This window comes from Anthonomus grandis, chromosome 8 (genome assembly GCF_022605725.1).
Source record: "Anthonomus grandis grandis chromosome 8, icAntGran1.3, whole genome shotgun sequence".
Classification (NCBI taxonomy): domain Eukaryota; kingdom Metazoa; phylum Arthropoda; class Insecta; order Coleoptera; family Curculionidae; genus Anthonomus; species Anthonomus grandis.
Window position 1 is genome coordinate 23756626 of NC_065553.1, and position 17933 is coordinate 23774558.

The 17933-nt window shown below is 38.4% G+C and overlaps 1 protein-coding gene across 5 annotated transcripts; it reads right to left on the reverse strand.

Moving 5' to 3' along the window:
* Positions 1-1853: 1853 nt before the first annotated feature.
* LOC126739478 (collagen alpha-1(I) chain) lies at positions 1854-15195 on the reverse strand. Of its 5 annotated transcripts, none has more exons than XM_050445160.1 (16): positions 15018-15195; positions 10450-10503; positions 10245-10394; positions 9908-10202; positions 9692-9857; positions 8544-9637; positions 8348-8488; positions 7455-8291; positions 7326-7403; positions 7124-7267; positions 6964-7071; positions 6578-6901; positions 6280-6523; positions 6004-6220; positions 5562-5949; positions 1854-2471 (listed from the first exon to the last, which is right to left on the reverse strand). In XM_050445160.1, exons 1-16 carry the CDS (start codon positions 15120-15122, stop codon positions 2005-2007), a joined length of 4812 nt encoding a protein of 1603 aa, XP_050301117.1. In that variant the 5' UTR covers positions 15123-15195; the 3' UTR covers positions 1854-2004. The 5 variants fall into 5 exon arrangements, with proteins under 5 accessions (XP_050301117.1, XP_050301118.1, XP_050301115.1 ...); XM_050445161.1 differs by having other exon boundaries at positions 7326-7865; positions 7929-8291; positions 15018-15194; XM_050445158.1 differs by having other exon boundaries at positions 7326-8291; positions 9908-10193; positions 15018-15194.
* Between the last annotated feature and the right edge of the window lie 2738 nt (positions 15196-17933).

The following is a 17933-nucleotide window of genomic DNA, read 5'->3' on the forward strand; positions in this document are numbered from 1 at the left end:
CTTTTATAATGATTTAGTTAATTCACATTTAGATAATATATTTTACTGGACAGATATTAATGACAAGGTTGAGGTTTTTAATGCTTGTATTCTTAGCCTTTCCGATAAACATGCACCGTATCGAAGAAATAAAATAACAAAACGGAAGATTCCTTGGATTACAGACAATATTAGATCTTCTTATGTGTTTAAGAAATAGGGCTCACTCAAAATATAAGAGGGGAAAAAATTGTAAATAATTAGAAAAACTATCGCCGGCTAAAACTAATCTGCCTGGTCGCTGGATTGGACTGCGAGGCTCTGTTTAATGGGCCGTGCGGTTGCCTGACCTCTGGTTTTTTTTCTGTGGGGTCACCTAAAGAGTAAAATCTATGCTACCCAACCAGCTTCAATAGAAGAATTTCGCGAAAGGATTACATTTGAATGCCAACAGATAACTCCTGATATGCTACGAAATGTGCGACGTCGATTTGAATCTGTATTATTGCATAGAAGTTAACGGTGGCCATTTTCAGTATTTGTTGGACTAGTGTTTATGTATGATTGTTATTAATTAATTGTTTGACAAAGAGTTGCCATTATTTTCTAAAAAACTGCATTAAATGTTAAAATAGCCAATAGTTTGAGAACCGCTAAAGTAAAGTCCTTTAAACTAGGTATAGCCGTAAAGAGAATCAAAAGACCTTTCAAAAGAAGCTATAACTCGACCCACTATTCATTTATAACAAATTTAAAGGATAGTAATACATTTTTGAGGATAGTTCCACCCTAGCTAAGGAATGACAGATGGGGGTGGTATTATACTCTGAAAATGTTTCCTCCTGGTAATCTAAATTCGTGTCCGAGCGTTTGTTGAGCTCAAGCACTGCGTCAGGGTAACCCTAAAAAAACTGGAACGTTCTGCGCAGGCTTAATATTCACTCAAAACCTCGTAATGCAATTCCTGGCCATTTAGCTACTCACAATTAAACATTTTTTGTAAATGCTGTAAGCTCGAATACTCCAAGCCCTGTAACTTTGGCATTTTATCTCCCAAAATAAAAGGAAAGGAGTTGAAAATTTTGAGTTTCACCTTGTATCTCTCAAGGAAGTTAGAGAGGCTTTATGAAGCCCAAAAGTTGCGTCACCAAGTCAATTATCCAAACTTATCCAGGCCTATCAGGGTTCTCCCTACTATCTCCAAAGAAAATCAAATAATGATTAATGTGTAAGATTTGCTGTTTTCCCTCGAGTTCAAGCTGGATTCATAAGGGACTACAGCTGATTTACTGCCCTCCTAAAGGTGATCGTGATATCTTGCAAGCGGCTGACCGTAATGAATTAACAAGTTCAATATTATTGGACTATTGCAAGACCTTTGACAAACTAAATCGTCAACTATTATTGGCGATCTTGAGCTATTTGGGCTTTAGAGGAAATAGACGTTGCCTTAGCAAGAAGTATTTGACCAGACGAACACAATCGGTAAAAATCAATGACTAGTCTTATTTTTTGACTCTTTTTTTTAATTTCCTTCTCAAAAACCCCGAAATTTTGACATTTTTATGAATGTTTTTTTTGTTTTCTTTAACAGAACTCAAGACATATCGTTGTAATTTGTATTTTTTTTTTAATTTCTTCTCTGAATATACAGTTTATATCTTAATCGCAAAACGCGAATAATTCTGTAGATACGAGTTATTATTAAAAAATGACCTTGACCTCTACGAAAGCCGGAGTTATATAACGGTAACTTTAAACCTGAGTTTACGGGGAGAAGTTCATTTTCAAGGTAATTTTTGTAAAAAGAACCTTCAATTTTTGAAGCCGGTTTCAGCACTTGGCCTTGGTAAGGTCACAAAAAAAATTACATATGAAAAAAAATTATAATTTTATTTTACCAATTTTTTCCCCTATCAGCCACACATCACCACAATATAATAACTTAAAAAAATCAAAATTATATACTGACCGAATTTTCTACTAAAAAAAATATGTACAAGAATCTCCCATGTAAGAGTCGTTTTAACAACTCATAGGGGTGCCATCTGGATTAGTTTTCCTAACGGGAAAACAAGTTTTCTTCCCGTTTGAATAGACACAAGAGTTCGTAAACATGCCGCAACTGCTGCTCTGCGTATAATAAACGTTCGGAGTCTTTTTTCCCGATACTAAATCCGCTTCGCCGGCTTCCGACTTACTTACGGAAACAAAATTCGGTAAGACTTTTCCGCTCTTCATTCGGTAAGCCACCGGATAGTTGATCGGTTGGTAAGCGTAGCCGGTGCCGTAATGACCGTTTCTTGAAATGGTTTTCGTGACAACCCCGTAGACGGGATTGGTGGGTTTGCTGTAGAATATTCGACCGCTTCCAGGGGACAAAGTCACACTTTGGGCTTGACTGTGTTTGCCGATCGCGTATGTATTTGGTCCGTTTGCGATCGATTTCACTTTGCCACGGAATCCAGCTGGTATTTGGAAGCCTGAAGAACCTAAAAGTGGAAAAAATTTGAAGTTTGGGAAAGTAATTATTGTTGTTCAGTTTTTTAGGCTTTTTACACGATTTACATTATAACACGAACTTAATAAATATACCTGGACTGCCAATTCAATGGAAAGTAAATGACCACTACTGGTTGGCCGCCATTTTGCGTGATTGTGTCCTTTCGATGTTGGTCACTCTGACAAATTTCAGTTGTGCCAATAGTAGGGAGACAAAACAATTAAAGTTTTTGGAAGGTTATGTTTACAAAAACAAAATAGAAAGTTATATTTACTTAAGAATTTAAAATAGTGGCGTTAGATCTGAAATTTTTCTTATACTTCTTTAAGAATTTCGTTAAAATTTACGAAAGAAAGCAATCCTCATCTAAAATGAGACAAAGTTTCAATTAACTTGGGATAGATGCATGCACTTTAAAATATTTGTTTTATTATCCTGATAAACTTCATAAACTTCTGATAAAACGTTAAAACCTAGACTTAGTGTCCTGAGGATGACTTAATATAAGTCGAAACGTCGACATTTAAGTAAACAGGTTTCTGTTTTATTTCTGACCCCACCCAACAACCCTCCGCAATATTGAATATATTGGGTCACAAACACGAAACTAAAAAAAAGAAAAAAACAAAACAAAGACACAAATCTCACTGTATTTGGTGAAAGGGTGAGATAAGAAAGTTGACAAGTGATAGATTTGACAACCCTTTCAGACCAAAATATGGCAATTCTTGACAAAGACTTACCAAGTCTGTCAATTATCAATTTGATTATCTCCCTCTACCTCTCACAAAACCTAATAAATTTTAGATTTTTATTTTGCCTAAAAAGCCAAAATTCCTGACAGACTTGACATTTGACAGTAGACAGAGTTGACAACTTAATCAAAACGAAGTATAACAATTCTTGGCAACTACTTGCCATGTTTGTCAATTTATTCTCTCACTTACTCTCTCTCTTCCAGTTACTGTCCATTTATATAGTTATAAAAGGATTGTAATTCTGTAATTCTAAAAATAGCAAATAGCAAATCTGCAATTCCTCACAAACTAGCCATCATTTGACAAGTTTGATAGTTGATAGATCTAAAACATTGACATTTTAAACTGTTCATACGGTAAATGTCTGGTTCTTGCTGCTGCAAAACCTTTAATCTGGCAACTGGCAGTTAAAATATTCATTAAAAATTAAGAATTGATAAGTTTGATAGTTCACAGACAGATAGAGGAAATGAACGTAAAAAAATCTCTTCCAAGAATCTCCCAAGTCCTACAGGCCAATTAGTCTATTCTCTTTTATATTAAAGACAATGGAGAAACTATTGGACCAATCCGTCAGGATGGAAGTACTCTCCCAATCTTCAAATCACCAGTGCAAATCTACAATTACGGCATTCCACAGAATAGTTCGGGATATCGAAAAGGCCTTAGAATCCAAGGAACTAGGACTGTCTACATTTATGGACATTGGTGGCGCCTTTGCTGACATAGACTTCCTCGCAATGAAAACAGCACTCTCTGTCTAATAAAGGAGCTGTTCCAGATATAGTAAAATGGGTCACCTGCATGCTGAACCAAAGGTCCATTAGAGTCTCACTTGGATCCACAGCTCTCAAAGTCACTGCATTAAGGGATGTCCACAGAGCGAATCTCTCCTTCTATGGTCTGTATTATTGGACGATCTGATCACCTTAACCAGAGAGGGCACAAGATCATCAGTTGTGTAAATAATATCTCTGTAATAATCAGGGGGAACTATCCAGGGACGATTACAGAACGAATGCATCTTTAAAAAACCCGACGAAGGTAGTCATTGTACCATTTACCAGAAAAAGGGTGATGAAGGTCCTTAGAAGAGCGGCATCAAGATCGTTTCCAGGGAAAGAGTATAATATCTGGGTTTTGTCTTGTATAGAAAGGTCACCTTAAAACCTCGAATCAGTACTGGAAAAGGCCACGAGGAATCTTTGGATGGCAAAACAACTACTTGGTAGATCCTAGGATGTGAGCCTCAAAATGACGTATGGATTTATACCCAGACGGTGAGACCCACTATACTGTATGGGGCTGTGATATGATGGAGAAAAACTGAGCAGACGACAGCCACATCGAGACTGTGCATCCTACAGAGACCAGCATATCTATGCGTCATAGAGGATAGTGTTAAGAGCTGGCCTCCTTTAAACCCGCTCAATATGGTTATGCAAAAGGAGGCCAGCCACTCAATCTCCATCTACATTAAACAACACCTTAAGACGAGCAACCTTACTGGTCATTTGTCAATTCTGAGGCTAATCTAGATATACTTGACATATTCCAGGCGGGCTACCATATGGACCCGGTAAACTCGTTCGTTCGGAAATACAGGATCCTCTTCCCTATAAGTTTCAACAAGGTTTTCTTAAAAGAGAGATCGCCAAATGGACATCGTTCAGAATGCCGCGACATTGGAATGACACCAATGTGTTAGTTCACACCAAAAAGTTCCTGAGCTTCCGGAGCTGGGAGAGCGGATATAGCACTAAAACTGGACAGGTATAGCCTAAGGACGCTAGTAGGGGCGCTACCAGCGTTACACAGAATGGGCTTATCCGATATAGACTTCTGCGGTAAAGAAGAGGAGTCAATGAAACACTTGATTACAAATTGTGGAGCACTGCGCCAGAGAAGATACAGGATTTTACATGCATATACGCTAAGTGATAAGGATCTGATGACGCTCACACTGAAGGAGCTGATCCTGTTCGTAAATATATTGAATGGATAGAGACAGGGGACAGACAATAGATCAACAATGGTCGCAGTATAAAAGGCCACTCTGGCCCAGATCCCATCGGACCTTACATTCGCATTAAATACCTGTGGCGCCATCTTAGAGTCATACTCTTAAACTGAATTAAGGTGCCTTGAGCTGAAAAGGTAAACAGATACAAGAGCTAAAACAAATGTGAACATCAAAATTACCTACAGCAATCCAACAAACCTTTGTACTCTTATAGAATTTAGTTTTAGAGATCTGTTGCTCGTAAAAGGCTTAACTAAAGCGAATAGCTAAATTTCCAGGTCAAATTTCAAATTCTCACCTGGTACAACTTGTCCCGATTGCAAAATCATACCATCATGGATAGAATCACCTTTACTTTGGTGTACGGTGGCATCCAGATTGTCCAACGGGTCTAAAATAATGTGCTGTTTCTGATGGTCAGAGCTCTGACTAACGACACTGCTGGGCTTGCGGAGGCTCTGGTGAATATCAGTGCGAGGAAGCACCAAATTCCTTCTGGAAGGACTAAGGGCGGGACTCGGCTCTTCCAAATCTTCGTCCTCGTACTCTGGATCCGCGTATTCTTCGGATTCGGCGTAATCTGGCGGATGGGTGGCGGGCAGGCCGTCTGATTCTTCTTGCGCTACAACTTCTCGATCCTCCTGAGGCGGTGGGCTCAGTTTTTGGACCTGTACATCGAACAGTTTCTAGAATTAAGTCCGCTCTTTAAAAATATTATTTCTTATACACTGTTTTATTACCTCCCTGCTGGTTTCTGATTGCCTCAAGGTTTCCTCCTGGGCTGTATCAGATCTTTCTGCAGCAGATTGGTCCGGTAAAGTGGCTTGTTGACTTTGGGACTGTTTGCTGTGACTTACTCTAGCCGCAGTGAAATTAATCGGCTTAAAATATCCGGTGGGTTCTGTGAGATTTCGAATGGCTGTTGAGCCCGAGCCGGCTTGAGCAGCCCCTTGATATCTATTTCACACAACCCATAGTAAAATAACCTTCTAAGGTAGATTGATCAATAGCCTTACCTTATTCCAAATCTGAATTTACCCTGAATTTGAGTCTGTGTCATTCCGGCGCGGTTGCCGCTTTGCGCAGCCGCCGTTCCGCCACCCTTAAACGGAGTAGTCTGATTATCCTTCTCACTCTCATCGTAAGGAGTGAAACCTATCTGGGCTTGGGAGGAGGTGGCCCCTAGTCCGTTAGCTTGGGCATCTGCCAAACCTCCCTTTTCACTTGCCCTTACTTGGGTTTGGGTGCCATGTTGTATTCCTGGAACGAAAACGTGTTTGGCTTACCAAACATATATGGATCAGCAGAACTAACCGGAAGTTTGGGCACTGGATAAGGTGTCTCCAGAGTCAGGATCCAAACTGACTTGAGCTTGAGACTGGCCGGCACCACCTCTTCCCTGTGCACTACTTTGAGCCCCATTTTTCCCTCCGGATACTTGAGTCATCGCTCCTCTTTTGCCGTCGTCCGAACCAGCGGACGCACTAAAAGAACCGGAACCCGAGTACGTGCCTGAGACTTGGGATTGCGAGGTACCACCCTGGTATTTTCCTTGTGCTTGTGCGTTGGCTATCGTTTCGTTGTCGCCTTGCAGTACTGATGTTTGCACTTGGGAATCTGAGTCATCTGAGGTCTCACCTGGAGAAGTTAAACTTGGTTTAAGAGAAATGAGGAGTGTGGCGATAGGAGAGAGCTCATACCTTGTCCTCCACCAGCTACATACTGTCCAGGAGGTACTTGACCGTATGGGTAACCTTCACCTAAAGGAACCCACTTGCCGTTCACCCATTGTCCAGATCCCTGACCACCTAGAAACAACATTTTTATGTAGTACTGTAAGTATTTAATGTGATGTATTACCTCCTGAAGGTACCCACTTCCCATCTATCCACTGCCCTGCACCTTGAGGTGTACCTGGACCCTCTCCCGAAGGTACCCATTTGCCATTAATCCATTGTCCTCCACCTTCAGTTTGACCTGAACCTCCTCCTGTTTCACCCTGACCTAGAATATAGGAAGAAATTATATTTAAACAGATTTGAATATAGTAAAATGGAAATACCTCCTGACGGTACCCATTTTCCATTTATCCATTGGCCTCCACCTTGTGTTGGACCTGAGCTTCCTCCTTGAGTTGTACCTGAAGGTACCCACTTTCCATTGATCCATTGGCCTCCACCTTGTGTTGGACCTGGACCTCCTCCTTGAGTTGTACCTGAAGGTACCCATTTTCCATCGATCCATTGGCCTCCACCTTGTGTTGGACCTGGACCTCCTCCTGAAGGTACCCATTTTCCATCAATCCATTGGCCTTCACCTTGCGTTGGACCTGCACCTCCTCCTAAAGGACCTCCTCCTGAAGGTACCCACTTTCCATCAACCCATTGACCTCCACCTTGTGTTGGACCTGGACCTCCTCCTGATGGTACTAATTTTCCATCGATCCATTGGCCTCCACCTTGTGTTGGACCTGGACCTCCTCCTGATGGTACCCATTTTCCATCAATCCATTGGCCTTGACCTTGCGTTGGACCTGCACCTCCTCCTGAAGGTACCCACTTTCCATCTATCCATTGGTCTCCTTCTTGAGTTGTACCGGAAGGTACCCATTTTCCATCAACCCATTGACCTCCACCTTGTGTTGGACCTGGACCTTCTCCTGAAGGTACCCATTTTCCATTAATCCATTGGCCTTCACCTTGCGTTGGACCTGCACTTCCTCCTGAAGGACCTCCTCCTGAAGGTACCCACTTTCCATCGATCCATTGGCCTCCACCTTGTGTTGGACCTGAACCTCCTCCTGATGGTACCCACTTTCCATCGATCCATTGGCCTCCACCTTGTGTTGGACCTGGACCTACTCCTGAAGGTACCCATTTTCCATCAACCCATTGACCTCCACCTTGTGTTGGACCTGGACCTCCTCCTTGAGGTATAGCTGGACCACCTCCTGAAGGTTCCCATTTTCCATTAACCCAATGACCACTAATCTGAGCTGGAGCTGGGCCTCTACCTACTTGACCCTGACCTAAAATTAAGAATAAAATTATTAAAACATCCTTAAGAGATTTCAAGTCTGGATACCTTCGGATGGTGGTCTAAAGCCTCCATGTCCATGACTCTCATAAGTTCCCTGGAAAGAGCCAGAGAACCTCCCTGAATGTCCAGCATGACCTTCATATTGCCCTGACAACTGACCTCCAAACGTTCCTAAGTCCCTGCCTCCTAAAATGTAATTTGTAGGTTCAGTTTGAAAGTGCAAGTGTACGGAGGCTCATACCAGTTTCTGGACCTCTGTGGTATTGATCGCCTTCATAATTTGGGCCGGGATACCATCCGTGAGTTCCTGGTGGTGCAGCTGGACTCGTTGGATGTCCTCCCGGTTGTATCCACTGACTTGGGATAGAAGTTGGACCTGATCCCGGGGGTGATCCCGATATACCTGGACCGATTGGTTGTCTACTTGGCGGATACCACTGACCTGGACTAGGTCCTGATTCTGAGGAATAAGGTGGTTTTGATTGTCCCGAGGGTACTCCTGTACCAGTTGGCTGCCTTCCAGGCTGTAACCACTGATCTGGTGCAGAGCTGGGGCCTGTCCCAGGTGGATAGCCTCCTTGGGGACCAGTTGGCTGTCTTCCTGGTTGTAACCATTGTCCTGACGGATATGCTCCTTGTGTACCTGGGCCTGTGGGCTGCAAATATTCACCTGGTGTAGCACCTGTAGGACCTGTTCCGGGTGGATAACTCTCATGTGTACCCGGGCTACTTGGTTGCCCTCCAGGCTGTGACCATGTAGTACTAGGACCTGTAGGATAGGCCGGTCCTCCCGGTTGTTTCTCAGGTTGTGTCCATTGACCTGGTGTAGAAGGGGCTCCTGTTCCGGGTGGATAAGCAGGACCTCCCGGTTGTCTTTCAGGTTGTGTCCATTGACCTGGTGTAGAAGTAGGACCTGTCCCAGGCGGATAACCTTCTTGTGCACCTGTCCCAGTTGGTGGCCTTCCAGGTTGTGACCATTGATCGGGAGAAGAACCCGTTCCTGGGGTGAGGCCGCCTTCTGAAGGTCTGCCACTCGGATAATATCTTCCTGGCTGGCTTCCTTGCGACGGTCCGGTGCTTGGTGGTCGTCCACCACTTGGATAAAATCCTGAAGGTTCTTCGCTAGGCCGCCTTCCACTGCCACCGGGTCTCTCTTGTCCAGGAATGTATCTACCCCCTTCTTCGCCGGGTCTAGGAGCTGTTCCTGGTGCTCTGCCGCCTGGGACGTAACCTCCTTCGCTTCCAGGTGCATAACCTTCACCTCCCTCACCACCGGGTCTTGTACCGGGAATATAAGTTTGTCCTATACCAGTTGGCCCATATTCTCCTGGATATCTGAAAGTAAAATGTTTATTAATAAGTTTGTTGGTGTCTGGTTGAGTCAGGTACTTTGCACCAGGGCCACCAGGTCTGGTGATTTTTTCTGGAACATCATCAAAGCCTGGCCTTCTGCCATAGATAAGACCTTGGTCTTGGAAGCCTGGTCCTCCTAGGCATTCGCCACAGTCCACTGGGGAACTTTGGCTCTGGGCTTGACCCATTCCGCTTGAACCAGCTAAAGGAGTTTTTATTACTAATTATTTTTGAATAAAGTTAAGAACATACAAACGACCGCTTTGGTTCCTTCGTAGCTGCTTTCCGCTTCTGCTTTTCCCGGCTCTCCATTGCCCTTTCCAAAGTTCAGATATTGAGACTGAGTCTGGCCTCTCACTCGCCCCACGGAATTGTATCTGGTTTCTCTTTTTTTCCGTTTTTTGGTTGATATTTCCACTATTGGTAAGTCGTTTTGGATGTATGATACAGTTTGGGAGTCTGGTAGTGGGTTCTGGATGAGGTAAGTGGGGAATCCTCGACAGAAGTCGGAAATTCTCGTGCCGGCAAGGCGCCATATCTGCAAGTTCTGGAATTAGTGGGTGATATTTGGGTGCTACAGGGTTCTTACTTCTCGTTTTGATAATTGGTTAGAGGAAGATAAAGGTTTGAAGGTGTCGCCTTCTCTGTCTAGATTTCCCAGTTTTATAACGCTGTCCTCGTTTGTTAAGATTTCCAGTAAGCACTTTGATTCTATTAGGTCTTTGTATGCCACCACTCGCTAAAAGGGGGGCATTTTATCGTCGTTTTTTTGGGCAATTTATATGGGAACTTACCGTTTGATAGTCGTATAAAGTCCGCTGTTTGTCCACGTTTTTTTGAATGGTGTTCTGAAAGTTTATATTTTATTATAGAAAAAAGTTTTGAAACCGTTTTTTTTTCATGCCTTATCAATCTCCAACAATGTGTTAGTTTAGCAATGTTCTAATAATAAATCCCTCGTCTGCGATAATCTATCTAGGACATGTCAGATCAAGTGAACCCTGTCGCCTCTATTTAGTATTTGTTTTAAATAAACAAATTAAAGTGTCATTCATGAAGATTTTTTTTTGGTGTTTTTATACGATCGTAGCCTTTGATACCGCGATAACTGTACATAGTTTGATGTTTGTTGTATTACGAGGGAACGTGAAAAACATGTGATATATACGTATCCAGGATGTTTACTGAAAATTTATTGGGGAATAATAGTCTATTGAGGGGATAATTATTTTTGTCCTCCAGTTGATCGCTTTACTTGTTTTACTTTAATTGTTGGCTTTTATGGAATATCTACTTCCTTAGGAAAGATCTAGGTTTTCTCTCAGAAAATATTTTAGTTTTTACAGTAGTTTTATCCACAATCAAATACCAAACACACATCTCAAAATATCAATAGGATTTATATCAGAGGTATTTTTAGGGATTTCCGATTCAACAATTTTTTTTGTTAAAATATAAGAATTCCATCATAAGAAACAAACATTGAACTATTACACATATTGTAATCAAAATTTTCAGGTGACTTACACAATCAAATGCTTTTGAAATCTCTTTATATGTTACACGTTTTGTCACTTGGTTTTTATTAGGAAAGAAAATAAGTTTTTATTAATTTTATAATGAAATCCAATAAGTCTAAAATTATTTATTTTTTATTTAAAAAGCCTATTACATACATTGAAGTAAACAGTACGAATTTACTATCTTTTTAAACTCTTGTATAAATTACTTTATCGCACCTTTACAGGACCCCTTTTTAATTTTTAAGTTAATGTTCCCCATTTAATGATATATTTTGGCACTTATTTAACAACTAAAATGTTTTAATTCTTATTTTCAATGTATTTTTTTGAAATATATTTTTTTTGTATTAAAACTTACTAAGCTTGCTTGAGTCTCTGCCGTTAAAAAGCAAACTCATTTTATGTGGCGACCTAAACATTGATTTTTCCAGTGTGCTGCTCAAGAATCTCTCCAGTCCATTTTCGACTCTTTTGGCTTAATGATGCACATTAAATCACCTACCAGAATAACTAAAACCAGCTCTAGTACAATAGATTATGTCGTATCTTCCTTTGAGCCAGATTTCGTCGATTGTACTGTCTTAAGCTCAGGTTTCTCAGACCATAAAGCAGTGTTAACAAAGTTTTCCATAACTAAATCTAAAAGTAAAAATGTTCCACGCAAATTAGGCCGTATTTTCTCGGATAAATTTTTTTTTTACATTTTAGGCACCTTTGTCAATCAACTGACTGGAATATTCTCTCTGACGACGTTGATTCAGAATTCTTTAGATTGATAAAAACGGTATCTAGTCTTTCTCACAAATCCTTTCCTTTGAGACCTCTTAAGAAGAAGCAACATAATTCCTGGTCTACCCAAGGCTTGCGTACATCTGCTAAGAACATGCGCTTATTATCTCATCTTAAGAAATTTTCAGACAGCGCTTTTTTTCATGAATACGTAAGACTTTACAAAAATATTTATCAGAAAACTTTAAAAGCCGCCAAGGATATTTACTATAATAGGAGACTGGCTAAATCTAAAAATGTGACTAAGGAAACATGGTCGATTGTTAATGCTTTGAGAAATAAGCCTTCTTTGTCGAATACTATCTCTACTTCATCTGAGAACCTTAATGATTATTTTGTAAATGTGGCAAATAATTTAATGAGTACCATAACTCCTTCCCATGATCCACTTTCATATCTTTCCATTGCAAATGAGAATTTCCACAGTTTTTTCTTTACGCCCGTAGTGTTACCAGAGCTTTGCAGTTCAATTAGGGAAATCAAAAACAAAGGCTCTTCTGGAATTGATGGACTTACTCTCAAAATGTTTTCAAATCTGCCCGAATGTACATTATGTCATCTTATTACTCTAATTAATTAGTGTTTTCAAAAAGGTGTTTTTCCTAACTGCCTTAAGATGGCGATAATAATTCCACTACATAAAGAAGGAGACAAAGATCAGTCTTCCAACTATCGCCCTATCGCTCTTCTTCCCACACTTTTAAAAAAGATTGAAAGATTGGTTACAAAAAGACTTCTATCATTTTTGCTAAAATATAAAATACTTACTTCCCATCAATTTGGATTTTTAAATAACAAATGCACAAATGATGCTATGTTTTCTCTTTTTAATAATGTATACTCTAGCTTAAACAACCAACACCCTACAGCAACAATTTTCTGTGATTTTTCTAATGCCTTTGATGTTAATCATGACATCTTAATAACAAAGTTGCAATATTACGGGTTCAGAGGAGCGCCTTTTGAATGGTTTAAGTCGTATCTCAATAACAGAAGTCAAGCTGTGAGAATTGATTCGACTATGTCTTCTTGCAAGCCAATACAAAGTGGAGTGCCTTAAGGTTCCGTACTTGGCCCTATTTTGTTTCTTATCTTCATCAATGACATTGCTAATCTAAATATTAACGGTAAAGTCTGTCTATTTGCTGATGATACTAGTTTTACTTGGAGTAATCTGGATATTTCTACACTTCATAAAACCGTATCAAGTGATTTAACTAGTATCAAATCATGGTGCGACTCTAATCTCCTTTGTCTCAACATTTTCAAAACTAAAATGTTGTCCTATAAAAATACCTTGCAATCTTTTGTACTTGGTAACGCAACAATTGGCGAAGTTGATTCAGTAAAGTTTTTAGGGCTAACTGTTGACAACTCGTTAAAATAAGACACTTTATCAAGAAAATTAAGTTCCGCTTGTTTTGCGTTAAGATCAATTTCTAAGGGGCATAGCCTGTCTACTTCTAGAACAGTTTATTTTGCCCTTTTTGAATCGCACCTTCGATACGCCCTTCCATTCTGGGGTACATGTAGTGCAACTCAATTTGACCGTATTTTTAGACTACAAAAGAGAGCTTTACGTTATACACTGAGACTTAAATACAGAAGTCATTGCCAGCATTTCTTCAAAAAATTTCAAATATTAACTTTTCCATCTTTATTCATATTTGAGTCCGTTTGTCTAATATGCAAATACGGTTCAGCATCTGATAGGCCTTCCTATAGTTATCCACTTAGAAACACGGAACATGATCTATACCTGCCTACCCCACATTCAGAGTTGGTCAAAAGTTCCATATTATATAATGCAAAAAAATGCATCTGCCATTGGAAATTAAATCCATCTTTTTTTGCATTTCGTAAAGCATTAAAAGCATTCTTACTGGAGAGAGCTTTTTAGACAATTAACGATTTTTTTTTTGTAATCATTGATTTGAAATTTCGGACTACCTAATTATGTATTTTTACTATCTGTACATGTTTAGGTATACTGCTTTGTGTAGCTATTTTATTTTTTACTTTTTTAAACATTTAAAATTTTTTTTTTAACATAGAGAGATTTTTTTTTTGAAATTGTATACATTAAATTGTATATTTTATAATAATATTTTTGACTACTTACAATCTTTAAATTGTATTAATCTGTATATATTGTAGATATTCTATTCTATTCTATTTATTTATTTATTTTTTTTAAATTTTGTTTTGTTTTTCTTTTCTTTAATTGTGTTTTGTGTCTTTTTTGTTGTACAGCTTTGTCTACAAATTGTAACAATTTTTTGACAATAAAGCATTGATTGATTGATTGATTGACCTTACAATTCAAAATTGTTACAGTTAAATAAAATACAAAACAAAATATAATCAAGGTGTAAGATTGTTAATTAGTGAAATAATCTCTCCTAATATACTAATATAATAAAACCTTAAAAGTCTTAAAAAGAAACATTTAAAAGGTGTAAAATAAAAAAGAAAAAACAAATAAAAAATTAGAAAGTTGTACATAAAAATAATTTTTATCGCTTTTAGACTAATGGTTTGAATTCATAAAAGATGTTTTTTCCTTGCCTAAACCTTCTTTTAATTTAGTTTTATTTTCAAGATTTATTTAATTTCATTTTTTTTTGTAGGTTTTTTATCTTAATTCGAGTAATTCTTTTTTAATGAAACTTCTTGTCCTGTAATTTTGCTTTACAGACCATTATCACTAAATAAAGATATATCACAATCAAGTTGGTCGAGGAATGTATTTTATGTGAGATTTTAAGTAACTTTTTCAAAAATTAATGAAAAAATCCCCAGTTGAGCTACATCATAAATTGAACAAATTAAATTATGGGCTCATATACTTTTGAAAAAAAGTAATTCTATGACCATATACAGTTACTCGTATGACTTAAATTTCTTTCCTCCTCACTCGAAATAGCGTTAGAAACCAAAAGTGCCAGTGCCTATAAGGAATCTCACAAAAAAAAACGAAAAAATAATGTCTTACATACATTTTTCTAGTAAATCAATGATCACATATGTGACAGACAATGTGAACTCACCTGCAAACTATCGACGAAACTCTGCCCGTGACAGTAAAAATCACAAAAAGTCCACAACGTAAACCACAAAATAAAAATTTTCGAAAATTCCCGTTTGGGCTCCATGTCACATATTTGGAGCGAAAAGATAAGTTATTGCGTGATGGACGAGCGTGGCCGAAGTAAACTAATTCCTTGTTGGTGTTGACCCCTTAATATCGTTTTTTATTTTTTAATTTCTCGCGATAAAGTCGGTTCTTACTACCGGGTTTTATCGAAAAGAGGATACCAGTATGTCTGTAAAATTGTGATTTTTCGGATAATGTAAGTATTTTAGGATCGAAGTTAGTGCTCAGAAGAACTAAGTCAATGTAACAAACTTGCACAATACAAAATATGCCCATTATGAGCTCCAGAGATAAGAAAATGAAACAGTTCATCATGATAGAATAACAAGGTTCTATTTGCATTTTTTCCATAAATTAAGAGTTTGGTATTTCCTAGGTGTATCTAACAAAATCTATTTCTAGCCTAGGTATTATCGCCATCTACCTTAAGATAATTGCGTTAGCAATATATTAAAGTTCTACCTGATATAGTTCATAAAGTTCTTTAGTGTTACATTATTAATACATTAAGTCCTATTTGCGAATATTAGTTTATCAAGGTTCTCTTTAAGCGCAGATAGAACTTTGTAATACTAAGAGTTGCAAATACACCTTTGTTTTGCCAAGTTACATTATATACAGTGCTTTCATTTCAAATCCACCCTTAATAACTTTCTTTCTTAATAACTTCTAAAAAAAAAAAACACGTCAAATTAGATATACAGGGGGACGTTTAATTATGCATTTATTGAAGTTCTGTCAATCACCTCCTCACCTCCAGCTAACCTACCTCACTTTAATATGTCAAAAGGGAATCCCCATCGTGTGATACATCATAGTAAGGAGCGTAAATTTATATAAGGTACTTGAGGGGAATAAGGCCTAGCTAAGAAAAAAATTGAATAAAGTGAAAGACTGTAATGTTAATATTTAGTTTAATACACCAAAGTGCTTATAAGGTTATATTAATTTTAACAAACTTAAAAAAATAATCTCTAAAAAAACTAGAAAACAAAAAATAAATATTAAGAAAAATAACGCAAATCGGCCTTATTATCCGATGGAGGTTTAATAAAGCCTATACATAAAAATGGCACTACTCGTTAATTGGGCGAAGTTTAGCAGCCATCAGGACACTCAAAATCATCCATGTCATTGACTGTTAAGCCAACACATTCTTCATGGTACCATTTAAGACATTTGCTGCACTGCCTCATATGGCCTGCCTGTCTTCCTCACATCCATAGCAATACCATTCGATACTTAAGTTTTTCCTGGAGCTTTCAATATCTTTATTCAATTTGGCACGACTTTTGTTCTCCGCGGTAAAAAGATCTCTAGTGACTGGAGTTCCTTTGTAGTTTAGAGCTTTTTTTCGATTTTTTTTAGGTTTTTCATTAGTTTTTACTGGTGTGGGCAAAAGCTCATTAAAAGAAGTGACTTTTGTTGTTTGTCTCTTTAATTCAGCAAGAGGGATATGGTCATCAGTCGAATCCGAGTCAGAAGAGTAAACATTGGAATAGGAAAATTTGCCAAACTTGTTGGATGCCATTCCAGACGGACCAGGTTGAGGAGATTCAGGTGGACGCCTATTTTCTTTGTTGGTATCATCTGGTGCCGGCACATCTGAGAGAATTGAAGGAGCAAATGCTGTTTCTGGAATTGCCTCGGGATTTAATGGAAACAGACCAGTAGCCTTAAAACCGTTTATAATGTTACTATGTGTCATGCATTTATACCAAACATTTGAAAGTATGATGTTAAAACGTGATTTGGTCAGCTTTTTGTTAGGATTCTGATCCAAGAATAATAATACCTCATTATCCCAATGATGGTCAAATGAACGATATACAGATTTGTCGAGGGGTTGAAGCTCATGTGTTGTATTCGATGGCAAACAGTAGAGATCTATATCAAGTGAATCTCCAACATCAACAATTGACAAATCAAGATGACAAGCTGCACCATCAAAAACTAAGAGGCACCTTCCTGGACTTTTGTATCGGGCTAAGTGCTTGAGGAATTCTTTAAAAAGTTCGTTAGTCATGTAGCCTTTACTTGATTTTTCCATTAGAGTTCCTGGTGGCAAATTATCATGTAATTCTGGCTTTAGCATCCTTCCTTTAAAAATAATCATAGGAGGTATTGGTATTCCAAGGGCATTAACACATCCTGCAATTGTCACACTCTCTGCATGTTCTGACGATTGAAAGTAAACACGTTTTACCCCTTTCTTAGCTAAAACGGTTGGCTGGTGGTAAATAGTCAAGCGGCATCCTTTTTCATCCATATTATAAAGTCTTTCAGGGTGATTAATTATATCAAAATCATCATACATTTTCCCTATTTTTGAAAAATGATCATCAACTATAAATTTATTAAGTTTTTGAGCCCTAGCTGGATTCATAAACTGTGCTTTTCTTTTAGAAATTACAGGATTTCTCTTCATAAAAGCCTTTAGCCAGTCTTTACCAACAAGTTTTGAAGTTGTATTAAATTGATGAGCAATTTTATTACCTTCGCAGAATCTGAATACCAATCGACGAAGGATCCGTGGAGTCACAGGTAGACCTACTTCACTAAATCTTATTATTCTTTTAACGAGATCAGCTTCTTGTTCTTCTTTTAAAATAGATTTACGACCTAGTCTTTTTATTAGGATTCCATTCTAAACATGATTTCTAATGGTTCTTCTGGGAATATTAAACCTTGCCGCAGCCCCATATGTACTCAGAGTACCGCGTTGAACAGATGCCGTTTCAGGAGGCATGATGTTAAAAATCACTGAAAATAAAACGAGAATACTTTAGAAGTTTAATAATATGTTAAT